The sequence below is a fragment of the Dipodomys merriami genome, unplaced genomic scaffold (genome assembly GCF_024711535.1).
Source record: "Dipodomys merriami isolate MVZ:Mamm:240054 unplaced genomic scaffold, mDipMer1.0.p SCAF_156, whole genome shotgun sequence".
NCBI classification, from domain to species: Eukaryota; Metazoa; Chordata; class Mammalia; order Rodentia; family Heteromyidae; genus Dipodomys; species Dipodomys merriami.
The window spans coordinates 2,876,925-2,902,698 of NW_027202893.1; the positions used below are offsets into that span (position 1 = coordinate 2,876,925).

The 25,774-nt window shown below is 49.6% G+C and overlaps 1 protein-coding gene across 2 annotated transcripts; it reads right to left on the reverse strand.

Moving 5' to 3' along the window:
- Positions 1-1,161: 1,161 nt before the first annotated feature.
- LOC138827519 (nuclear receptor ROR-gamma-like) lies at positions 1,162-23,966 on the reverse strand. Of its 2 annotated transcripts, XM_070023118.1 has the most exons (11): positions 23,876-23,966; positions 21,141-21,170; positions 9,035-9,120; positions 8,351-8,492; positions 6,448-6,969; positions 6,133-6,254; positions 4,984-5,116; positions 4,709-4,816; positions 4,421-4,531; positions 3,243-3,352; positions 1,162-1,458 (listed from the first exon to the last, which is right to left on the reverse strand). In XM_070023118.1, exons 1-11 carry the CDS (start codon positions 23,913-23,915, stop codon positions 1,297-1,299), a joined length of 1,566 nt encoding a protein of 521 aa, XP_069879219.1. In that variant the 5' UTR covers positions 23,916-23,966; the 3' UTR covers positions 1,162-1,296. The 2 variants fall into 2 exon arrangements, with proteins under 2 accessions (XP_069879219.1, XP_069879220.1); XM_070023119.1 differs by lacking the exon at positions 4,709-4,816.
- Between the last annotated feature and the right edge of the window lie 1,808 nt (positions 23,967-25,774).

Genomic DNA, 25,774 nt, shown 5'->3' on the forward strand with positions numbered 1-25,774 from the left:
CCAGATAAAGGATTTGTGAGACCTTATCTCAACCAAGAAAACTTGGCACAGTAATACACACCTGTTTATCCCAGCTGTTGGGGGAAGTGTAAATATGAAGATTGAGGTCCACACCAACCTGGGCAAAAAGCAAAGCCCTATCTAAAAAAAAATAACCAGGGGAGCTGGGAAGGTGGCTCAGTGGTAGAGTGTTTGCCTTGCATGCATGAGGCCCTGGGTTCCATTCCTCAGCACCACATAAGCAGAAAAAGCCGGAAGTGGCACCATGGCTCAAGTGGTAGAGTGCTAGCTTTGAGCTGAAGAGCTGAGGAACAGCACCCAGGCTCAGAGTTCAGGCCCCAGGACCAACAAAAAAATAAAATAAAATAAAAAATAACCAGGGCATAAAGGGCTGGATATGTAGCTTAAGTGGTAGCTCGCCTCCCATACAAATTTGAAGCTCTGACTTCAAATCCCAGTACTACAAAAACAAAAAAGTACATGATGTCAGAAAAGATATGTTCTTAGGACCACCTTTTATAGGATGAATTTAGTATGTGTTTCACTTGTATAGAATGGGTATGTCTGATTAGATTTGTGCTAACTCCTAAAGTCTGTTTTTAAAGTGCACGTGACAGGTTTTTACTTTGAACACTGATGCTCTTGGCCTCTTTTATGCTTTGTTTCCATACCCAAACCCCATAAAGCAGTTATCCTGGCCTCTTACCCCTATCCTTTACTCTCCACATATCCAGGTTCTTCTAGATCCCAGGAAAAGGACAGGGTGCCTAACAAATCCTTTGCTGTACTGAGAGAAAGGAAAAAGGTGGAAAAATCTAAGGGTCCAGATTCGTGTTATGTACAGGTCCTTCTGGGCGCTTGCCACCAGTCTCTGAGCTTGATCCATTTCCCCTAGCTGAAGCTCAAGGGGAAATGCAATGAGGTATTTCAAAGGTCGGTTCTTCGCTTTTGAGCCCAGAGTTGAGTCTTCTTCATCCAGGATGCTTGGATTCATTCCCTATATTCTTGAGGACATCTTAGTGCTCCTAGAGGTTCTTATATCTAACCTCACCCCACACCTTCCAGAAGCTGGGGCAGAGGCTCTGGGAAGTGAGGTGGAGCAAGACTTCTCTCCATCCCTATCCACTACTAGGCAAGCCTGGGAGGCAGAAAACCAGTCTTAGCATTTGTTCACCCCAAGGACATAGGCAGGATCACCCTCCAGGAGGCATAGGAAGGAAAAGACTGATGATGGAACAGAGTCCAGGGAGGTGGGCCAGCAGGCTGAAAAGAGAGGAAAGGTGTCCCTTCTCCAGGTCACTTGGATAGCCCCTCAGGAGACTCGAGTTCAGTGCTGAAGAGTTCCTTGTAGAGCGGAGGGAAAGCAGCTTGGACCACAATGGGGTGGAGATGTTGGAAGATCTGTAGTTTTTCTACATGCTGACTGCACAGGCTCCGGAGCTTCCCTTTGGGTGGCAGCTGGGGATGGGTTAATGGAGAGAACGGTCAGCATTCTCCTCAGAGCAAACAAGTCCTCTTGCCTATGCCGGACTGTACGACCTCTCCTTGTTTTTGCTCTAAGTACTTGGCACTTTGGATCAGTCAAATCCCATTGGTAAAAGTATGTATGTGTTAAACAAACAAAGAAAAAACCCAACTGAAGCTAAGTGAATGTCTTTTGCATGCAGCCCCCAAAATCATACGTGGATCCTCAACACTAGTGCTGTGCCTAGCATGTAGCAAAGGACTGCTTTAGTGATTATGCCAATGGATCCTCACATTGCTTCCCAAGTAAATTGCCTAATAACACCTCTAATTGTAGCATTTCCCTAGCTTCGGAACTCCCCATTGCCCAGAAACAAAGTCTTAACTCTTTCTATGACACTGGAAATTCTCCCTGATTTTCCTCTATTTTCAGACTTATCTTTGGCATTCTTCAGCCTCATCAATCCCATCTTCTGCTTTTTTTTTTTTTTTTTTTGGGTCCGGTCCTGGGGCCTGAACTCTGGGCCTGTGTGCTGTCCCTCAGCTCTTCAGCTCAAGGCTAGTGCTCTACCACTTGGGCCACAGTGCCACTTCCGGCTTTTTTCTTTTTGCTTATGTGGTGCTGAGGAATCGAACCCAGGGCCTCATGCATGCAAGGCAAGTGCTCTACCACTGAGCCACCTTCCCAGCCCCCAATCCCATCTTCTGAACTTACACTTTATTCAAAAAGTACTGTCAGCTATTCCCCAACTATACACTACTTTGCCTTCTTAGTTTTGCTCATATCATTCCCTAAGCCTGGAATTTCTGCTGCACCCTCACAGAGGTCTGTTAAAACCTTATCTCTAATATGACCTTGTTAAGTGCTACCTTTTCTAGGAAGCATTTATGTGTCACTCCTTTTGCACTCAACTTGTTGGAATCCTTGTTCTATTCCCTTTTTCCAAAGGCTTTTACAACAGCATACTGGGGACATAGAGACAAGGGACAAAAAAATAAAACTACTGGAATTAAAATGTGCATTTATCAATTGAGTCACATAAACAAGTCATTGCTACAGGAAGATTTTTAACACCTGTCCTTATTGACTGGGTTGCCAAAAGGATGATAGAACATATTAGTGAAAGCACTTTGTTAATCTCATTATTATAACATCACATATCACATTCTACTCTATATTAGGGGTATATTAAAAGGTATACAAATCTCGGGGCTGGGAAGGTGGCTCAGTGGTAGAGTGCTTGCCTTGCATGCCTGAGGCCCTGGGTTCGATTCCTCAGCACCACATGAGCAAAAAGAAAAAAGCCGGAAGTGGCGCTGTGGCTCAAGGGGTAGAGTGCTAGCCTTGAGCTGAAGAGCTGAGGGACAGCGCCCAGGCCCAGAGTTCAGGCCCCACGACCGGACCCAAAAAAAAAAAAAACCCAAAAGGTACACAAATCTCTTTATACCAGTCTAAAATATCTTGGTGAGGTCAAAAACTGAATCTGTATCTTTCCACAGTGCCTTATACAAGCAGGTGTTTTGTAAATGTTGGCTATATTAAACTGAATTGCTCCCTGGAGGTTCCTTTTAATTCCAGACTCTAACTTTCCATCTCTGTACACATGGAAGTAGTTGCTTGTTTCCTCAGTCCCTACTGCTGTTGCAAGCTCTCTGGCATAATGTGGCATTCAGCAGTCCTTCCTTTGCAACCTCAGATCCTAGCCCTGTGTTTCATACCCTGATGTCACAGATCCGACATTGGTCCTGGCCTTTTCTACCCCTGAGACTGCTCCTACCTTTGCCAGAATGCCTTGGCGATGGGTCTTGCAGAGATGATGATGGAAGGCTAGCTCCAGATTGTACTGCAGCTGCTCCACTTTCCTTTTCTCTTGGAGCCCTGGTCTGTCTGAAGGAAGGGATGGGACCAAAGAGAGAACAGAAAGAACATGGATTCTACAGCAAAAGGAATGTGTTGGGTCTTTTCACATATCTGATCTTCTGAACTGTGTGTACATTTGTATGTATGTGTACGTATATCTTGGTTTGGGAGCCGTTAGCTCTGGGACCTAGCTGTCTGCAAGGGAAACTGGAGAGAAATGAAGGGGATGGAAACTTGTAATCTTCTAACTTCAAGCTACCTTCTCCCTGATAACTTGGTATTTCACATAGCCCATTCTGCCACAGGGGGAAATAAAAATAGGAAGGAAGTTCCCAACTCTCCTATGTGAGTGGTTTCTGATAGGAGCCACTCAGGCCCTTTCCAGACCTCTGCAGCAGTCTGTGACTCACTTCAACTCCCAAATCACCTTTTGACCTGTTTCCCTTAAATACTAAGAAGTTGTATTTAAAGCTTTAATTTCCAGTTGAAAGGGGCATATTGGCAGAGCTATAAGAATGATTTGAAAATCCAGGTTGGCAGCCAGACCCATTTCTGCAGATTCTCTGAGGACTTAGTGTTTGGCTGGCTCAGGCTAGCCACTCTAGTCCAGTGGAGTTGGATACCTATAGCCATGCCATTGAAGGCATTCGGTCTTAAAGGATCTTGTACAGAGCAGGGATTCTCAATCTTGATGGCCTGGAGGAGGCTATTAAAAATTCAAGTGCAACTCAGACCAATTACATCAGAAACTCTGGAAGTGAGAGCCAGGCAGCAATAGGTTTTAGAGCTCCCCAGATAATTCCAATGTATGCTACAAAGGAGTCACCACATCAGACTAATTTCTATCAGGGAAGTAGCTCATTTCCTCTGACTCTCACTTCTCCCTGATCCAACCACACCACCTAATGCTGGTTTTTGTCCTGTTCCAAGGGTCCTTGGCATCTTTATTTGAACTGATTTGATTGTATAGCAGTATGGGGCAGGGCTCATCCTGCTAGCTCCTAGATTTAACCACATACATAGGCCTAGACTTAGTATCTGCTGTGCCTCAGCCTCCAGAATGTCCTTTCCCAAGTCAGGCCCAGTCACACTCACTGGCATTGATGAGAACAAGGGCAGTGTAGAGGGCAATTTCATCCTCGGAAAAGCGCAAGGCACTGAGGGAGTGGGAGAAGTCGAAGATGGAGCTGATGAGCTCATTGCAGCCTGATGGAGTAGAAAGCAGAAGAGTAAGCAAGGCAGATGAGACCATGTGCCCAAAGACACCGCCCTCTGGATGCTAGGAACAGAGGGGAAGATCAGCCAGCTCTATATAAAAGGATCACAAAGCATTGCATGGGGTTGGCATCAGAATCCTCCTTCTCATTCACCACTGCCCCTCACCCAAGGCTCGAAACAGCTCCATGCCACCGTATTTCCCTTCAAAAAAGACTGTATGATTATCAGCATTGTAGGCCCGGCACATCCTGACCAGCACAACCTCCATTGCTCCTGGTGAGAGGGAAGAAAAGATGGATGGACAGCATGAAACAAAGCCAGCAGCCTGTTTCTGCCCCACTCAGTGTCCTGGTATCTTTAAGCCACCTCCCTCCATTTGGCCTTTCCCGCTCCATGCTCTGTCCCCTTTCCCCAAGGTCTACCTCCCTATCCCGTGGCACCTGCTTTTAGTAGTACGATCTGGTCATTCTGGCAGAGCTCCATGAAGCCTGCGAGCCGCTTGGCAAACTCCACCACATACTGAATGGCTTCAGTGAGGCGGTGGGCACAGCGCTCCCACATCTCCCATATAGACTGCAGGGACAGAATGGAGATCTGCTGTAGCCCTCTGTGGCCCTGTGATCCCTCCAAGCCCCTAGGAGTTCCATATAATAAATTGCAGGTGGTAGGTTCTGAACTCCCATGTTCTGGAAAAATTCAAAACCTTTATTAGCACAAAGGCACAAGTCAATTCCTGTCATGTGATCCTACTTATTGAGCATCTACCATCTCAGTACAAAGGAAACAGAGGAGAGATGAAAGGGCAACTTTTCCTAACCTCAAGCTATGTTCTCCCTGGTAGCCTAGTATTCCATGTAGCTCTTATAATACTAGGCACTAAGGATTATGCTACAGGGGGGTGGAGAGTCTTCCTGAAGTACACTGCATTAGCTGTTGTGGGGGAATAAAAACCATATGAGGTATGGTTTACCCTCAAAGCCTGCTTACTCTTCATCTCCTCCCAAAACACACCCAAGGTCTTAGTAAGCTTCAGAAGTCAGTGAGATGTGCAAAACGAGTGCTTTTTAGAGTAAGTGGTATCGTCAGAGCCATTAGATCTGAATTTGATTTTGTTTCCGTCACTTTATGATTGTGATTAAATCTATACAGCAATAAATACCACTCTTGTAGTCTGGTTATTTGAAGGCTCAAAGATAATCTATGTAAGGCATTTATTATGGTGCCTGGCAGAAAAAGGGTATTCTCTATAACACAACTCAGGTTCTGAGTAGAGCTAGTACTGACCGAAAAGGTAAAGGAAGAGGAGAAGGAGGAGGAAGGGAGAGAGAGAAGGGAGAGTATATCAAGTTCTAGATAGTAGGGGAGTAGGTTGGAAGCTGAGTGAAGTTTAATAGCAGGGGCTAAGGGAAAGCTCTTATCCATCTGCTAGGGTGTAGGCAGAAACACACCACACTCGCAGTACATACACTTGTTGGGCAGCCTGTGTTTATCTGCAGTATCTTGCCTTCTTCCCCTTTAGCCCCTAAGCCTATGCAGGTATCCATCTCTGGTGATGGGACATCCTCACTTGCCACATGTTCTGGCCTTACCTTTCTCTGATAGCTGGTCACCTCCTCCCGGGAGAAGAGGTTATTACGCTGCCGTAGTAGGTCTTCCAGCCGCAACTGACATGTCTCTCGGTAGGACTTGCAGACATTCTGTACCAGATGTTCTGGGGCCAGAGAAGAAAGGCATGACCAAATCTCAGCCAGCTCCTACCCCCACTTACAAGATGCTTCCTGCTGGGTCTACTGCCTGTCTTGACCCCTTGTCCAGGACCCCTTGCTTTCTTGAGGCTCATGTTTGTTTGATGTAACTAATCCTCCCTCATTTCCACCACTGTCTTGGCTTTCCCAGGTGCTTACCTATCTCTGTCAGAGAGGCATACGGTGCCTCTGGGGTACTGCAGATATTGGGGCTGCAGTAGCTGTCTGGACCCTGTCCTGGATCCCCAAACCCAGAGTGCCTGGGCCCCTCCAAAGGAAGTCCACATTTTCCAGGAGTAATCTGGCTGTTTCTGCTATAGATGCTTTCTCTAGTCTCAGCCTTGGCCCTCTGAGTGCTGTACTCAAGGTGGCAGGAGGCCCCTTTGGGCTCTGTCTTGGCCAAGTTGTTAGAATATGGCAGCCCAGAGCCTGAGGCTCTCAGGAGACCAGGAGGACAGGCGGAGGCTTCAGGCAGGTCAGGTGAGGCACCGAGGGGCAGCTGGCCATCTGGGAGCCCCAAGGTGTAGGTGAGGATATCTGCTCCATGGCCCCCTCCTGGAGGAGTCTTGGCTACTTGTTCCTGTTGCTGCTGCTGCTGCTGCTGCTGCTGCTGGAGTTGTTTCTGCACTTCTGCATGCAGGCTGTCTCTCTGCTTCTTGGACATGCGGCCAAACTTGACAGCTGAAAGAGGCCAAGGGATCAGGAGTTTAGGAGGTAGAACATGCAAGGCTCAGGGCAAGGTCAGCAGCCAAGGATCATTCCAGGATGGACCAACTGCCCTCTGACTCCAAGCCCAACTTCTCTGGCCTTCCCCAAGAACCTTTACTTTGGGAACTTAGGTCTCCTCCCACCCCTCACTCTGAAACCCTTCAGGATATACCTGACCTGCCATTTCCATTTCCTGAACAAAATCATATGGATGTTCAACTAGCTTCTAATAGTGGCAGAATTCAAACAATGAACCTGGGTAGGGGGATTCTGGCTTTCTGAGATTGGGGGGGGGGAAGTGTCAGGTAGGGGGAGGCCTCAGGCTGTATTGGGGTCAGCGTGCCTGTCTGGGAGGGCCGGAGGAAGAGGAGGGCTGAGAACACAGGTCTCCCTGTGGTCAGGCCTGCAGGCTCCCTGGTGACCTAGATACTCACCACAGCCCAACCCAGGCTCCGTGGCTTGCTTCTGAACATCCTCTTCTGCTCTCTCTTTCCTGCCTTTTACTCACCCCCACCCCGCTCCCCCTCCCAGGTGTGGGGGCACAGCCCCTCACCCTGCCTGCCCCTTTGCACCCCTGCATGTTTCCTTTCGCTTTGTTATTTTGAGCACTGAAAAGTGCTGACAGGCTCCTTCTGCATCCTCATCACCTAGTGTCCCCCCCTCCCCCAGCTCCTCAGTGGTGGGGGACCTGAGGGGGCTGGTGAGAAGGTGGTGGGTGAAGACACTGGGAACATCTGTTCCCCTGCCCTTCCTTCTGGGTCTTCCTTAGGCTAATTCTGCTCCCATTCTTCGCCATAGTCCCATGTCCTTGAGTGGAATTTGTGGGGCGGGGGGGGGAGTGGAATTCAGGGAGGAAGATGGAGGTAAACTAGGTCTTCACAGACGTAAACCACAGTCAGAAGGGAAAGACACGGACACTAGATGAGAGCTGGGCAAGAGGGAAGTAGTGTGAAGAGAATTCATCTCAGGAAGAAGAGATGAGAGGCCTGGGATCTTGAGAAAGGATTGTTGGGTCAGAACCTCAAGTTGGGGACTCTGTTTTTTTTTTTTTTTTTTTTTTTTGTCGGTCGTGGGGCTTGAACTCTGGGCCTGGGCGCTGTCCCTTAGCTCTTCAGCTCAAGGCGAGCACTCTACCACTTGAGCTACAGCGCCACTTCCAGGTTGGGGACTCTGAAGAGCTTTAAAGGACTGACTCCAAAGGGAAGAGACAAGGGGCTGTCAAGAGGAGAAATGGAAGGAGGTCTCAGGAAGGGCATTTTGCAGGCCAATCCATCTGCCTAGCTATCCCTCTACAGACTGCAAGAAAATCTCCCCCACCCCCCCACCCCCACCAGAACAGCCTGTTTGGGCTCACCATCTCGGGACATGCCCAGTGCTAGGCACTTCTGCAGACGGCAGTGCTGGCATCGGTTACGGCTGGTGCGGTCGATGGGGCAATTCTGCTGACGGGTGCAGGAGTAGGCCACATTACACTGCTGGCTCCGACGGAAGAAGCCCTGGGGAAGGCATGGGGGAGGTCAAGGCTGCTCACGCTGGCCAGGCCCAGGGTGGTCCTGACCCAGCTTTTTCACATCCTTTAGCCATCCATCCTCCCATCCTCAGTCTTCTTACCATCTTCCCTCTTCCCTTCCTTCCTTCCTTCCTTCCTTCCTTCCTTCCTTCCTTCCTTCCTTCCTTCCTCCCTCCCTCCCTCCCTCCCTCCATTTTTTATGCCATTCCAGTAGTTTGAACTCAGGGCCCGAGCACTGTCCCTCTGAACTCTTTTGCTCAAGGCTAGCACTCTACCACTTGAGCCACAGCTTCACTTCTGGAGGTAAGAGCTTCACAGACTTCCCTGCCCAAGCTGGCTTTGAATCACAATCCTCAGATCTCAGCCTCTATAGGATTACAGGCATGAGCTTGCTGCACTGGCTCACCTCAATTTGTTCAATTCCTTGCAGGGAAACACCACTGGGAAGCTCCCTAGCTGCCTCAGTTGACCATTGAGACCTTGGCCTCCAGCTCTGAAGAGGAGTGTGCATACCCATGCACAACTTACCTTGCACCCCTCACAGGTGATAACCCCGTAGTGGATTCCAGAAGACTTGTCCCCACAGATTTTGCAAGGGATCACTTCAATTTGAGCTAGCAGGGGGAAAGAGACACACATCAGACCAAGATACTTTTTTTTTTTTTTTCATTTACATTCCACCACTATGTACCTGGGCTACAGACACCGGTGCCCCTTTCCTACCTAACTTCTCCAGGCAGCTCCAGATATTTCCCTCTTGTAAAATGGAAGAAGTAAAGTGGCAAATGCTTCTCAGTAAAGGATCTGAGGCCTTCTTCCCCGCCTTTCCCCACTGAGAAGGAAGGAGCCGGCAGAGTGGGGGCAGCCGGGAGTCCTATCAGGTTTATGGAGGCAGAAAGCAGCTGCAGAAAAGCCACCTGCTCAGCTCTTCCAGTTGAATGTCTCCAGCTGCCCCTCCATCCTGTCTCAGTCCTCACTGCCTCACAACACCTGCTTCCCGCCCAAGGGGCTTTCTTTGTAGCTCCCTCCCCCACTGGGGGCTCAGTTCCCATGGGCAGAGTGTGGGGCATGGCAGGAAGATGGAGTACATCATACAGGAGGTAACTGGGGGCTAGGTAAAGATACCAGCCATTCTCAGCCAGACAGAAAAGGCTTGGGGAGAGCTGCACAGAAGCAGGAACCAAGAGAGGGACTCAAAGAGTAGGGGGCAGAGAACCTAGGAAGAAGCCACAGATGAAGTCCAGGAGAGTGGGACTCCACAACCCAGCTTTGTTGGGTGCCAAGGAGAGAGTCTAGGCTCTTGGCCTGAGTGGACAGAAGGTGACTCTGTATGTATCTGTGTCCACCTGTGTGAGCACTGGTTGAGACTAGAGACCATCTTATTCACCAGCTCACTTAGTAGACGAAGGACAATGTCTGAGAAGGCTCAGGTTCACACAGCTAGTTTCTTTCCAATAAGTTATTGTTTTTGTTTGCTTGTTTTTGTTTTTGTGCCAGTATTGGGTTTGAACTCAGAACAGAGCCTCGTGCTCTCATGCAGACTTTTCACTCATGGCTAGCATTCTACCACAAGCCTCTAGTGCCAGCTTTTTGCTGGTTAATTGGAGACAAGTGTCTCTCATTTGTCTGCCTAGTTTTGTCTACCTAGTTTTGAAATGCAATCCTTAGGGCTCAGCCTCCTGAGTAGCTAGGATTATATGGCTGAACCCTTGGTGCCCAACCTATTGTGCTGCTCTGAATGAATGACTTCTTGAGTCACAGATCACTATTTTTTAACTTTATTTTTGTCTTTTCTTTTTTGGTACTGGGGATTGAACCCAGTATGTTGCACTTGCTAGGCAAGTGTTTTACATTTGAGCTACATCACAGCCCACTAAGCATGTTTATGAGCATTCTTTCTGTGTATGTACGCCTTGGCATGTCTGCTTGTACCAGTGTACACAGGGCACATTTGTGTATTAAAGCTTGCTCATTGGGCACTAGTATCCAGGTTCTTGTTCCTATTAAGTGCATTGTAAGATGTACCTGCTTATACTCCTCTGTTGCTTGCTTGCCGGCCCCAAATTCATCTCCTGTTCTTTGCCTAGTCCCTGTCAGTGCTCACAGTTCTCTGTAGTTTTAAGGTCTGGGATCCCAAGTCACTCCAGGTCTTTTTTTTTTAGCACTTCCAAGGACCTATGCGTCTCTTTCACCATCACTGGTTGGTTGGTTTTCCCTCTGAGAGGGAGGCTAGGAGAGGAGGAGGCCAGAAAAAGCATCCTGTGGCCAAAGCCTCTTTTTTTTTTTTTTGTTGGTTGTGAGGCTTGTACTCAGGACTTGGGCACTGTCCCTGAGCTTTTTTGCTCAAGGCTAATGCTCTACCACTTAGCCCATGGTGCCACTTCCAGTTTTCTGGTGGTAACTTGGAGGTAAGAGTCACGAACTTTCTTGTGCAGGCTGGCTTTGAATCGTGATCCTCATATCTCAGCTTCCTGAGTAGCTAGGATTACAGGCATGAGCCACCAGCACCCAGCTCTAAAGCTTCTTCTTACCTGTGACAGGTCTTCCACCCTAGGGAGAGAAGAATTTTTGCCCTTTGGAGGGCAAATCTACATTCCCAAGAGCTCACTTCCAACCTCAAGCCTGCCCCTGGTCATATGCAAGACCTGCTTATATAGGGTAGACAGGGAGACCATGACTTGCGTACCATGCCGTGAAATCTTATTTTCACCATCTTTAAAGTATCATCCTCTCAGGCCAGCCTTGGACTGAGTTAGGTTAAGTAGTTGCTTCCTTATGGCTACAGGTGTTCTGAAATCCTTCCATCAGGACTTGATTCTTTCCCCCACCTCTACTCATACTTGCCACCTAACACCCACATAGTAAGCTGTGGTCACCCCAGGACCAAATGACAAGTGAATTTTTTATTCTTTCTAGTAAATTATAAATAGAGGTCAATGCACACAAGGGAAGAGAGAATAAGAGGGGAGAGACTAGAGTTAGGAAGAAGGGTAGAAAGTATGGGGACTCTCATGCTTCTAGTCAGATTCTGTCTACCTCAGTTCTCTTAGCAGTGAGATGAGAATAAAAGTAAAATTGCCTGTCTATGAGTGACTGTAGGTCACACAGACTCACATTAGATGACATTACCAGTATAGTACCACATAGGGGCAGAGCACCATGAGTGGCAGTAGCTGCTGACCCAGGAGAAGCAAAGAAGCTGTGGACATGGCCAGGCCTAGAGAAGCCTTTGGGCCCCACAGGCTCTGTTCTCACCCAATATCTTCCCCTCTGTTTTGGTGATATCTCTCCTCCGTGGCCCTAAGACCAGAAGAAGGGGGATAGACAACATTGGTCACCCCAAAAAACAAGCAAGAGGGAGATTAGGCCAAGCCACAGTGGGAACTTGGGCTCTGGCCCAGCAGCCGACCACAGGCCTCCCTGCCTCTCCCCTTCTCCAAGAGCCACATCCGTGTGCGTGTATGCACTGACCACATGGGTAACCCTAGACACATCTCCCTGCCCCACAGCTGACCCACTGCTGGGCCTGGCCTTAGGGACCTCGCCACAGTGTCACCAAAAGCTTGCCCTTTTCATAGGAAGAGGTGAACAGCCAAGGACCTCTTTCACAAATACCATATTTGGGAGATCTAGAGCCTTGGACCTCAGCCTCCAGGCTAGCCCTTTCCCCACCTCCCTCAACCATAATCCAAGGCTGAAGAATACAATGACAGGAACTCAGAATCAGAGACTCTCAAAGTCAGACCCTCTAGCTTCTCCGAGCTGGAGGGACTAAGAGGTTCAGGACTAGGTGAAAATAGAGACAGCCCTAGGAAAGGAGAGACAGAGGCAGGAATGTAGGAATGCTTATGCTTATGTCCTGGTCCTATGTCCAATCCTCAGAATTACCAGGCTTCTTGTCCTACTCTTTCTCCTTCCCCTGCCACCTGCATCCCCTTCAATGACATCCACCCCAAACCTCAAAGAGAAAGTACCGGTACTCAAGAGAGCTAGTGGAGGGCGGTGGGGAGGGGAAAAGATGGGCACTTGGGGGATGGGAGTGCGAGATGCTGAGAAACACCTCCGTTAATCCACCTTCAGGACCTGCCCCATGAACCAGTCCTTGAGCAGCAGGTGGTGGGAACCCACATGGGGAGGGGGAGCTGAGTAATCACAGGATTACTCAAACTGTTTCCTGGGAGCCTAGCCTGCCAGGAACTTACCATCTTTGGGCCTGACAGTGCCAGGAACCAGAGCCAAACAAAGGTCAGGAGCCTCATAGCCAGCCCTAACCCCACTGCTCTCATAGCAGTGGGACTCTGCCTGTTCCCACTCCTGCTTGTTTGGGAAGAGCTTTGTGTTTCATCTGCTACTCACTGTACTTTTCTCCTGAGAAAGATTTGAAAACTGAGGCCTACAAACTCAGTGGCTTGACTAAGATTATAATCACCAGAATTGGCAGAGCTAGCATTAGGTCCCGTTAAGCACCCTTAACCATTAAGCTAAGTACCCTGAGGCACTGGTAGAGCAGGAGAGGAGCAACATTATTGGTTATCAAAAGAAAATCCTCCAATTTTGTATTTCCAAAAGGAGAAAGAAGAGAAAGGAGAGAAAAATGTCTTTTTTTTTTTTTTTGGTCTGGTCCTGGGGCCTGAACTCTGGGCCTGGGCGCTGTCCCTCAGCTCTTTAGCTCAAGGCTAGCACTCTACCACTTGAGCCACAGAGCCACTTCCGGCTTTTTTATTTTTGCTTATGTGGGGCTGAGGAATTGAACCCAGGGCCTCGAGCATGCAAGGCAAGTGCTCTACCACTGAGCCACCTTCCCAGCCCCGAAAAAAATGTCTTTAATAGCTCCTTAAATCAGCTAGTTGGGGGATGATTCTACCTTTTGTATCACCTACAGATCACAAGACAAAACAAACAAAAAATGTAAATCCCTGTTCAGGAGATTGGAGATGGGCTTGATAATTCTATATTTTAATGAGCTCTAGATTGTTACCTAAATTTGCAATACATTAGCATACCCTTAGAGTAGCAAGAACTTAGCCCTTCGGCCAGTTTTTGTGCCAGGTGGGCAGGGTAGGTTTTACAATCTCTTCCCAAGCTCTTTCTTCCTCCTCGTGGTACTTTTATTTCTTTTGTTTGTGTTGGTACTAGGCACTGAACCCAGCGCTGCAAGCATGCTAAACACCCACTCCCCCACTAAGCTATACCTTTGCTCATCAAGTTCATTCTTACACCTTCCCTACCTTCCAGTGTGACCTGTAAAACTTCATTGTGATGTAGGCTTAGAAAAAGAAAATGGGTCTCCTGGATTGTCTCAGAGATTGAAGGCTCCCCAGGAAGCATCTTGTCAAAGCTTCATATGAGGAGAAATACGGTAGAGGCAAACCTACTCTGCCTCTAATCTCACTCTGCTCACAGCTGTGAGATCCATTGATAGTGCTTTTTGAATGCATCCAGAACTTGGCCCTGGGCCATGTCCAGGTGCCCTATGCCACAGAGAGGAAGTGGTAGGTGCAGAGGAGGGGTGGCAACCCAGGGGGATCTTACCCCTCAAACCCCAGAACCACCTCCAGCCCAGTGGAGAACGATTCAGAGGATTCCTGGGATCTTCATCTTCCTGTGAGGTCAATCTAGAGCTAGGCCCTTTTCTTTCTCAGTTGCTTCTCTCCAATACATACTGCATAAGGAGGAATAATAATTATAAAAGGGTCTGGGAAGGTGGCTCAGTGGTAGAGTGCTTGCCTCTCATGCATGAGGCCCTGGGTTCGATTCCTCAGCATCACATAAAAAAGTCTGGAAGTGGCGCTATGGCTCATGTGGTAGAGCGCTAACCTTGAGGTGAAGAGCTGAGGGACAGCACCCAGGCCCAGAGTTCAGGCCCCATGACCAACAAAAAAAACCCCAAACCCTAAAACACACAAAACACACACACACACACACACACACACACACACACACACACACACACACACACACACACACACACACACACACACACACACACACACACACACACACACACACACACACACACACACACACACACACACACACACACACACACACACACACACACACACACACACACACACCACTGGCCATTTATTTTTTTTTTAATGGGGCTGAACTCAGGACCTGGGCATTGTCCCTTAGCTTTTTTTCCTGTCCAGGGCTAAGTGCTCTACCACTTAAACACAGCTTCACTTCTGGCCTTTTGCTGGATAATTGGAGATAAGAGTCTCATGGACTTTCCTTCCTCCAGTTGGCTTTGAATTATGATGGTCAGCTCTCAGCCTCTCGAGTAGCTAGTATTCCAGGCATGAGTCAATGGCGCCTGACTTTATACACACTTTTGAATGATCACAACCACCTTTTGTTGGAGGTACTACTGGTATTGTTCTCTCAGATGAGAAAACGAAGGCCTAGCGAGACTCAGATCTGCCACAAGTGGCAGGTCTGGCATTGGTCTCTGTAACTCTAGAGCAAGTGCCCTGGACCATTAAGCTATGTACCTTGTGAGGATGAGATGCCCGAAGGGCCAGAGTGGGATGAGGTGAGATTATTTCCTGCAGGGGAGGGGAAAGTGAAAGGAATGGGCTAGACAAATAATCTAGGGAGAAAACTTACAGAACTAAAGCCACAACTCATGTATAAAGAGTCAGATATTCCCTCGGTCCCTAGCTTTTCCTCTGTAATCATCGTCCCCTCCTGCTCTTACCTGTTTTGCTAAGGTGAGACAATGTGTTACACCTAAGTGAGCTCCTAACCCTTGCCAGACCATAGCTCCCTTAGGGTGTGGACGAGTTTCTTGCTTCTTAGTAGGCCTTTCTTTGCAGAAATGAATGATAAATGAGTGAGAAAGAGGAATGCTTTTCTTAGCCTGACCCTTCTCTCACCACTGAGACCACAGCTCTAGCCAGGGGTCCTCTGTGTACCCCAATCTGTTACCAGCCTCCCTCCTTCCTTGGCTCTCAGTTCCCCCCAGCTTCTGCAATGCTGAAAACCAAGGTGGTTGGCACAACCACAGGAGCAGCAGGAGGAGGGCTGGGTGGGGAGGCGCTGTTCTGCCTGGTGGACACTACCCCAGCCCGAGCAGGGCTCTCCCCACAGTCCCCAGTGACAATTTTATGCTGATACACTCGGATCCTAGAGCTGAGAAAATAGTGAAGCTAAAACTCAGGTGGGCGAGAGAGAGTCTGGGGTTTTGCAAAGCCATGAAAGACAGCCAGTCTCCCGAAACCCCCTCTTGCTGCCCCCACCACCCCCGCAGTCTGGGGCAGGAGAAAGAAGGGGAAATAAAAGAACCCAGTGAAAACAACCAGTGGATGGGGGGAGGGGATGAATCACCAGGAAGAAGCTCTGAGGAGTGGGAGCCCAGACGGCACACTGTCACATTCAGAGGCCTCCCTTGCCTCCTGAGCCTCCGGTCTTCGTTCTAGACACCACCATTGCTCTGGAAAGCCACCAGACCCGGAAAGGCCGGAAGGCCCTGCCTTGTTACCATCCTGACATTCCAAATAGGCATCCCCGTCCTTTTTGAACCTCAGCACCCCAGGGAAGGTGGTTAGATCTCAGGAAGAACTACGCATTAAATGGTACATGAATGAGACTCCATGACTGCTTTCCTTGGAGAGCCCTGAGCATGGGCTTTAGTTTGCGGTGGCACAGAGGCAGGGGGAAGGGAAAAGTGCATCCTTGTCAGGGACAGACATATTAACATACATTATCTTCATAGTGATAGGACAGGCTGAGACTCCACATTCTAGTGCCTTGGGCTCCAAGCCGTTGGGATTTGTGCTAGGAACAGGAAGAAAGGAAAAGAGCAAGAAACAGGAATGATGCTAGAAAGGAGAATGTCTTCTACAAAACCCTCAGATGGCCCTGGACCCTTATGGTGAGCTCTGTGGCACCCTGGGGATTTGCAGTTCCTACTGGCCCATTATTTCTCATTATCATGACAGGATTAAAGATCAGGACACAGAGAGGGCAGACATGTGACCTCTCACCCATTGGCATCCCACCTCCCGATCTAGGCTCAATGCCAGGGCCTCAATGTCTATTGGCCCCTCATTGGCCAAGCCTCTTAGAGTGAGTACTTGGGCCACCTTCTGGCCAGCTGGGAGTCTGTTTGGTTAATGGTTAGCTTCTCTACCTGTCCCTGTATCTGTACATGGTGAACTGCATTCCAGCTGTTCTCAGGCGTCATACCACACAGCTTTGGTTCTCTTGGTAAGCTCAGTCCACATCTCCATCTAGCCAATAAGCCTGTTCCTGTGCCTTTCATAAATCAGTCCTTTGAGTTTAGTTTCTGTATCTCTTTATTTCTTGGACTGTTTCTGCTCCTTGTTTGTTTGGCCTTAGTGTTTGGGTATGTCACAGACACAAGCTTCACAAGCTTCTAACTCTCCCTAGGTGTTGGTGGCTTAGTACTACCTAGGACCAGAAAACGTGGGGTTCTGAGATATTCAGAAATGCCCACATGAGGACCAGTGGCACTGTCCTCCAAATCGGATGAGATCCCCTCTCCTAGACAGCTGTGTGTATGTGAGGGGTGGATTTAAACCAGAGCTGCCCAACTGTCTCCCCAGTCACTTCCAGGAACTCCTGCCTTTATGCTGGGCTTGAAACATACCCAGCATGGCATCGTAGGGTTAATGTGCTTATTTGGGGTCATTTGTGGTCGGTCCAGCCTGCTAGCCTTTGCTGCTAATGAGGAGAAGCTAGAAACAGATGTTCCTACTTGCATTGTTGGATGCCTTTGGCTTGTCCAGGGCAGCTCATACACCTGCACTGCCGTCTCATCCCACTTACAGAAATGAAGCTCCTTTCTTGCCTTGGTCTCCTTTTCTTCTACTGCCTGGGAGGGCAGAAACTCTATTGGGGCACACCTCAGAAGCTAGGATTCACTCTTTAGTCCTCCTTTATAGTTGGCATTGTTGTTTTTAAGTTTAATGTCCTTGTTTTACACATGAGAGACCAGGACTCTACAGACTTGCCAAAAGGTGACATGGTGACAGAAATGGTACCAGAATCTGTTTGTTAGACTCTCAGTCCATGGGTCTTTCCAGGACTCAATATGACCTCTCTTCTGTGGCTTGTGGGAAGACCCCATTTGAGGCTGAGGCCGTCACAGGCCTCAGGCCGCAGGGACACAGGCTTCCCTTTTCTTCATTTACCCTGTGCTCTGAGCGGTTCTCTGGAGGTCCTCACATGAACCATCTGATTTGTCCACCTAGCTCAGCTGAAAGAACCAGGACCCCAGACATCTTCCCACCAGTTGTTGGCCCAGTGTTTCAAAGCAGAAAGGGAATGATGCTAAAGGTTTTCTGCTCCTATTTCCATTGCTCTGATCCTTCTGATCCCTGCATTAGTGACTAAACCTGGAAAAGCATGCACATACACATACACACATGCATGCATGTACACAAAGCCCATCCTAGCTGGAAGGCACTTAGTTCTTGCATCCCTGGATGAGCAGAAAGTGTGGTGTCTGTGAGGTATAGATTCTGGCATTCTGACCCATCATTGCCTGCCTCAGTTTACTCTGACTGTCCTGCTTCAGAACGTAGCAACTCCCCTGGTTGGAGTCACTATGGGATCTACTTCACTAGGAGCTGAGAGAGTAAGTTCAGAGCTCTGGTAATTGCCACCCTCCATCAGCTCCCAGCTGTGTGCTCTGGGGTGTACCACTACCCTCCCTGGGTCTCTGCTTTTGTGAACTTAGGCGCTGGACACCTCAGGCATTCTCAGGGAATCTTTCCAGAACTTACAGCAAGAATTCCTCAACTGTTCTTTTGACTACTGCTTCAGTAAGGAAACTGCCTGGAAGGGGGTGGGGGGTGGGGGGGTGGGAGCACAACTTTCCAGCCACTCCTCCCAGCTTCCAACGGCTCTTGCCCTTGACCACGACACACCCTTCCAGGGAGGAGCCCTCCAGCTTTGTTCATACTGTTCCCAAGGCACCCTCCTCTTGAGAGGCTCAGGGATGGTGACCCCACTCCCAAGCTTCCCCCGCACCCAGGTGGCCCCAACTCACTTACTTCTCATGATTGAACCTAGGCTTGGCAGCTTAGCCGGCCTTGGCTCCCTGTCCTTCTCAGCAGGGTGGTCCAGGTACAGGGAACAGCTGGCAGTGGAGGTGGGGGTGAGGCCCTCTCAGCGGAGCCTCAGCCTGCAGCTCTGCACCTAGCTCTCCCCCAGTGCTTCTGAAAGGGGGAGGGGGGGATAAACTCTGCAACACACAGGTGGCTAAGTGACAGCCCCCCTAGTCCCCCAGGGGTGTAGTGGGTAAGATGACAGGCGCTCCACGTGGCCAATCTGGGCCTGGGGCAGGGTGTGAGGGGTGGAGCAGCCAATCGTAGGGGGCGTTGGAAAATTCCAAAACCACATGCAACAACCACTCGCGGTAAAAGCTGTTTCCACTTGCCAGGGTAGTTCTGGCTGGGGAGCCGGAATGGACCTCCTATTCCCCTCTCTCTAAGGATCCCAGCCTGACTCTCTTTGCCAGAGAACTCGGAGGACAGGAATGTCCCAGAGGTAAGTTACAGGATGTCTGCTGAGGGTGGCAGCATCTGCCATTGAAACCCTGTGGACTAACCCAGCCTGTTGTGTCTGAGGTTGTCTACCCCCACCCTCATCCCTATGCTCCTTCCTACCAACATGCCATCTACCCTGGGCTAGGGAACATGAAAATTATAGTAGGAGCCAAGGACCAAAGGTGAGCATAATACGAACAGTAGTAACAATTATCAGGCAAATACTCAGAATCGGCAGGAGGGGAGAGTCAGTCCATCAGACATTTCCTTAGGGGCAACTTTGCTAAATTGGAATGCAGATAATGACATTTATCACTGTCTAACTCATAATCATAATAATAGTCCTTACTATGTGCCAGAAATGGTTCTAACATATTATGTGGCTTTAGCTAATCCTCACAAAATATTTTCCAAGGTAGTTTTCCCCTTTCAAAGATGAGAAAAGCGAAACGGAGAAGTTAAGTAACTTGCTAAAGGTCACTGACCTAGTGAGTAGTAGAGCTAGAATTCAAGCCCAGGCAGATTGGCCTCAGCTCTCCCTCAAAGGACCAGTAGGGTTTCTCTGGTTCAAGTCTGCTTTTGAAGGTGTCTCAGACTCAGATACCTCCTGGCCCGAGTTTCTCAGTAGATTGATATGGGGTTCCAACTGATGGGCCAAATAATTTTGGCAGTGTACCTCAGCCTTGGGGATTCAACTGTGAGAGACCTGAACATCTAGATTCTTTGGGCCAACTCTCCTGAGAAGTCTTTGATTTTGCTAGAACTTCACAAGCAACTCAGGCAGTGTGAGCTTTTCTAAGCAGGCTTTTGAGAGCTGGGCAGCAGAAGGGAGGAGGGCCTGATGGCCTGGATCCTAATAGTAACTCATGAGTTTGGGGGTTACCGAATGTTTGCCAGGGTTATTGGGCCTGGGACAGGAGCCAGAGATAGGGTCCTGGCCAGCAAGGTTTCTGTGGTAAGGGATTAAGAGTAGGAATGGTTTCACCTCTCCCAGTTCCCACTGCTCCAAAAGTCCCCTTCTTCCCCCCAACACTCCCCCCCTCCTCTAGCACACCTACGTCACTCTCTGACCTGCTTTCCTCATAGGGCCCTGCTCAGCATTTCCGTGAGGCCCTGTGACTACGGGCAGGCAGGCGAGGCTTGATCAGGATTGTGCTGAGCGAAGCAGCCCCCATCCCCAGGAGGATGTCAAATCCTAGATGGTCCCCAGCCCTGTCTCTGGCTCAAGGAGGAGAAGCTCTATGCCCTCTGAGATGGCTCTGCCTAGAATAGGGAGACTGTCCATGGTTTGAGCAGTTGAAAGGAGGGACTTATGGGAGAAATGGAGGATTCTCATCAGATCAGGAACCCCTGCTAACGGGAAGCCTTTTCCAGCGTGCCCACAGGCTGCTGAGCACATGTGTGGCCCTGCTAGGGATGATGAGTTTTGCTACTGAAATGAAGCATGTGCATCTTCTGGGAAAGTAGTTTAAAGAAGATGCTGACTTGAATGTATCCATTAGAAAGCTCTACCTGAGCTCTAGCTTTCTTCTCACAGATTGTAGTCTTTTACAGCCCCAGGGTAGAGAGTGTCTTTAACTCATTCTGTTTCCTACAGAGCCAAGGCTTTCCTGCTCTTCTGTGTGGCACAGCCAGGCTCCAAGCTTGTTCACACTTCAGGATGTGTTAACCACAGAGATGAACACCAAACCTGGCTCTGCTGCCGCAAAGCCTGGGGCCTCCCATTGTGGCATCCCTGAGTTTCTGAGGCTGCTACCCAGCACTACCTCTCCACCTCCCCCCTTCCCTGGACCACCAGTCTCCCTCTGGCCTCCCTCTTACTTCCTGTGTGGCTCTGTCCAACTTCTCTGCCTGCTTTTCCTTTGTTCTTTGTTTGTTTCTTGACATCTTTCCCTTATCAGGCTTGCCCTTGGCTGTGGCCCTTCACCTGTCCCAACCTTTCCTCACTCCCTTGAGTTCCCAGGCTTGCCTCCTTTCCAGCCTATCATTTCTGTCTGGCTCTTCTACCTCTGTCCAGCCCTGGGGCTTTCTTTACTTTGGACCTCCCAGAGTCCTTGACGAATTCTCTCTCACCACAGCTCAGCCCTAGTTCTTGGTCCCAAGCCCTTACTCACAAGTGTGGGTCTTCTTTGTAGCCAGCAGCTCTGGAAAGAGAAAAGAGGGGCTCAGTGTCAACTGTTGAAGGCACATCTCCCAGTTACAGGATTGGTTCCATTCTACTCCATTCCTTCCCAGCAGAGCCTGGCTTCTGAAAGAAGCTAGGCCACCTTTGCCAGCTCCCATTCTGCTGCCTTCTCTGCCCTTCAGCCATGCTGGCCCTCTTCCAGGTTCTCAAAGTGCCAGGCTCTTGAATGCCTCCAGGACTTCCCCCATGCCACTCTTTCTGCCTGGAGTGACCTTCTCTTCCCTACCCCTTAATCTACCATCCTCTCATCACTCATCAAGTCTCAGATTCTATCCCTTCCTGAGAAGCTGTCCAGGCACTCTCCCTCCCCTGAGTTTTTACTGAGGTTTACTCACTCAACACCTTACACTTAATTTCCTGGCACTCACATATTACCCAACCACCATAAAGTATGCTGTGATCTGTAAAATGGGTCTGCTCTGCTAGACCGTAAACCCTAGGAAGACAGTGCCTATATCTGTCTTGTTCAACTTGCTGTCCTGACAAATATCTAGAACACTCCCTGGTACCTGGTACAGTAGAAGTGCACCATAACTGTTCTGCACCCAGAGCAAAATCTGCATGAAAACAAAACTCTTGGTTGCTGATTGATTCCTGAAAGTATCCGGAAGTTTCAGAGTAGTGGGGCTGGTGGCAAAGCAGAGAGCTTTGAACACAAAAGCCCTCCCTGGCCTCCATCAGCCAGATTTCATTGGCCTGCCATCTGCCCAGGGAAGAATTTGCTTTTCCTGTGCTGCTCTGCTGTGTGATTAGATCTGGATGGAGCGTTGGCAGAAGAGGGCACAGGTGGGTGGTGATGTGATAGAGGACCACCTAGGAGGAGCAGCTGCTGAGGGGGGAGCCTTAGCCAGAGCATGGTTGTGGAAGCATTCCCTCACACAGTTAGAGGTGATGAAGCACCTGGGAAGGGAGCCTCATGGGAAGAAGCTTCCAGACCAGATCTTGATCCATTTCCTATATCCACATAGTGGCAATTCATAGATCTTATGTCTAGTCTTTGTCCCAGCCATGCCTGTAACTTCCCTAATCATTGCCTCTGGGTTTGTTTGTTTTTTTTTAAAGTGTATTTTTTGTCTTCTTTCTTTTCTTTCTTTCTTTCTTTCTCTCTTTCCTTCTTTCTTTCTTTCTTTCTTTCTTTCTTTCTTTCTTTCTTTCTTTCTTTCTTTCTTTCTTTCTTTCTTTCTTTCTTTCTTTCTTTCTTTCTTTCTTTCTTTCTGGTGTTTGAACTCTGGGCCTGGGCACTGTCCCTCAGCTCTTCAGCTCAAGGCTAGTGCTCTACTACTTGAACCACAGCGCCATTTCTGGCTTTTTCTGCTTATGTGGTGCTGAGGAATCAAACCCAGGGCCTCATGCATGCAAGGCAAGCACTCTACCACTGAGCCACCTTTCCAGCCCTGTCTTTTCTTTTTTTGGTACTGGGGATCGAACCCAGGACATTGTACTTGTTAGGCAAGCGCTTTGCCACTGAACTACATCCCAGCTCCCTAATCATTGACTCTGTTCTGTTACTTTTCTCCTCTTCTCTTGTCCAGTCCAAGCCTACCACACATACCCTCTCTCCAATACCCCTCCCCATCCCCGTCACTGTCCCTCTGTCCAGGGGATGCTCCTCCCACAATTGGGCTGTCATGGTGCCAAGTGGGCCTGGTAATCTGGGATCCCTGGGTCTGCCCAGAGAAGGAATGACACCACCTAGCCCCACCCATCCTGGCCATCCTATCCAGCCCCACCTAGCTTCCTTCCTGATGTGGCACCCCTGTCCCTCCTCTAGCTTTACACCTCAGAATAGTCCTAAATTTGTATGTGTGTGGGGAGGGGCGGGGGGGGGGGAGTGTGCTTCTTTTGCCCAGAGAGCAAGCTGTTCTTCCACCAGGTGGCCCTGGAGCTTGGCAGCTCTGGCACTTGCTCAGCTCACATATTTCCCTGGGTGCTCACATTGACCAGGCATGGGGTGAGGATGCCTGAGTTAGTCCATTGGTGGGGCCTAGGGCTAATCCAACTCTCGGTCCCTCTCCGTGCTTGGCCCAGTGCCCCACATTCTCTGCAGAAACGAAACCCCATACTTCTGGGCCAGCGGGAGGAAAGTGCCAGGCTAGTGGGCATGGGCAACTAATGGGGCGTGGTGGCTGTCCCCCTCCCTCTTTCATAGCAGGACCGGACAGGTTCCTCCACTGGTGAATGAAGCAGCCAGCCTTCCTGTCCCTGTTGTCCAGGGGCCTGGCCAGCTGCTGAGATCAGTAAGGGTGGGGGGACCCTGCCACCCCTCAGAGGCACTCACACCTGCGAAGGCCACCGTGTTCTCATTCTTCACTCTTCTAGCTACCCTAATCCTGCTCTCCCCTCCTCCCCCTACCCCAAATTGTCTTTCTTTTTCACTTCTTCCCTTTCTCCCCCCCCTCCCCTCCCCATAGTGTTCTTGCCACCTCTCCCTGCCTTTCCTGTTACCCTCTCTTAGTTTCCAGTCCTTTCTCCTGTTTCTTCTTCATTTTCAATCAGGACTTGTCCTATCTTACCTACCTGGGCTCCCCTACCAGTCCATCTCTCCCTTTCTGTGTATTCTTCTCTGTCCCCCTCTCTACTTGCCCACTGACTTCCCATCTCTCCCCACCTCTGAGCCTCCTGGCAGTCCCTTCCACCTGCTTACAGAGCTGTGGGGCCTCTTACCCCTTGAGGCTCGGTGGTGTCTCTGTGGGGCCCTGTCCATGGGGCAGCTCCCTTGGTGCCGTCCTTGCTGCCCTGGCTGCCCAGGAGGGCAGGGAGCAGGGCCCAGGGGAGGGAGGGAAGAGGAGGGAGGGAGCACCTGGCTGTCAGCAGGCAGGGAAAAGGAGTGGCTGGCAGAGCTGTCTTGGCACCAGGAGGGAATGTGGGGAGAGACCAAAAAACTAGAGATTAGAGCCTTTGAGTAGAAACAGAATAGATGAAAAGAAGGGACCTAGGGCTGGGAAGGTGGCTCAGTGGTAGAGTGCTTGCCTAGCATGCATGAGGCCCTGGGTTCGATTCCTCAGCACCACATAAGTAGAAAAAGCCCGAAGGGGTGCTGTGGCTCAAGTGGTAGAGCACTAGCCTTGAGCTGAAGAGCTGAGGGACAGCACCCAGGCCCAGAGTTCAGGCCCCACAATCGACAAAAAAAAAAAAAAAAAAAAAAAGAACAAAAAGAAAAAGAAAAAGAAAAAAAGAAAGTAAAAGAAGAAAAGAAGGGACCTAGCATTTAGCAATCACCTACTATGGACCAGGTCCTTTGTCAAGTCCTCTCTGTAAACCATGATACTGCTTTATGTAATTCCTCATGACATCCACCACAGGAAACAATTATTTTAGATTAATCAGTGAGTCAATCAAGTGATGCTTAGAGATATTAAGTACGTGCTCCAGAACTTGCACAAAATGATGCACGGTTGAGTTATGATTTGAACCCAGGTCTCTGTGATTTCAGAACCCCACAGTTTCTATCAGACTAAGACAAGTGACAGAAGTAACGGTGAAGGGAGAGCCTGTTTGTTCTGCTTCTTTGGGATGGGGTTAGACTCATCCTGGTGTCTCTTTGGTTCTTTAAGGACACTGTCTGTCCCTGATCCATGCTGCCCTTTCCTGTGGTCTGGATTACACTGGACTGGTTGTATGGAGACCCCCCCCAAGTCTGAGCCTGCCCTCATTGAGGCCTGCTCTGGAGTCTGAGGAGCACTGAGGAGCAAGGCTTCTGTGGAGATGTTGCTATTCTCCTGCCCAGCATCGGCCCAGAGTTTGATTAGCTGGGCCTGGCACTCCTAGTTACTCAACAGGCAGCTGGCCAGGGGCCAGGCTTCAGGGAAGGCTCCCTGGCACCTCCTCCCTCTTGCTCTCTCCCAGCTGGTAAACAGCAGAACAGGAGCCAGCCACGACACAGCCTCGTGACTCGCCCACTCCCCCCACCTGATGCACGTGGCACCTGGCGTGGAGAGGGCAGGCAGCTATCCCTTCGCACCATCATCCTCTGCTCTTGCCCCGCCCTGGAACTTCACACTCTGCTACCATCAGCACCTCTGTCCCAGGGTAGCTCCCAGAGTCTCCCAAGAGCTGCAGCTCGAGGGATAAGGACTAGAAAATGAGAAGGACTTTCTAACTCCTGGGGTGGTTGACAGGAAGATGGGGAAGAAGAAAGGAGGGTAGATTTTGAGGTCCCTTTGGCACTGAGAGTCTGAGGGTATGTGTTGGTACCCCATGTCCTTTTTTTGATAAACACAGGTCCATGGTACACTCTGCTCAGAACACAATGATAGTCTGTTTCAGGGCTCTACCTCTTGGGCAGCTTTGGAGTAAGATGCCAAGCTCTGGAAACATCACCCCACCCTGGGGGGGGGGAGGGTTGGTAAGTAGAGTAGGCAAGAGGTAGCAAGAGAGGAGAGTGCAGGCAGCATAGATCTGTTTTCCTTTCCCCCAGAAAGAAGAGCGTGGTGTCCCTGTCTCTTTCTCTCCTGGTCCGTCTGCCCCTGGCTCTTTGGTTTTTCCGTGCCTCTCCAGGTTGCCCCTCCATCTCCTCTCCTCTTTAGGCTTTTCTTCCTCCATGACACTATCCCTCCCCCAAAC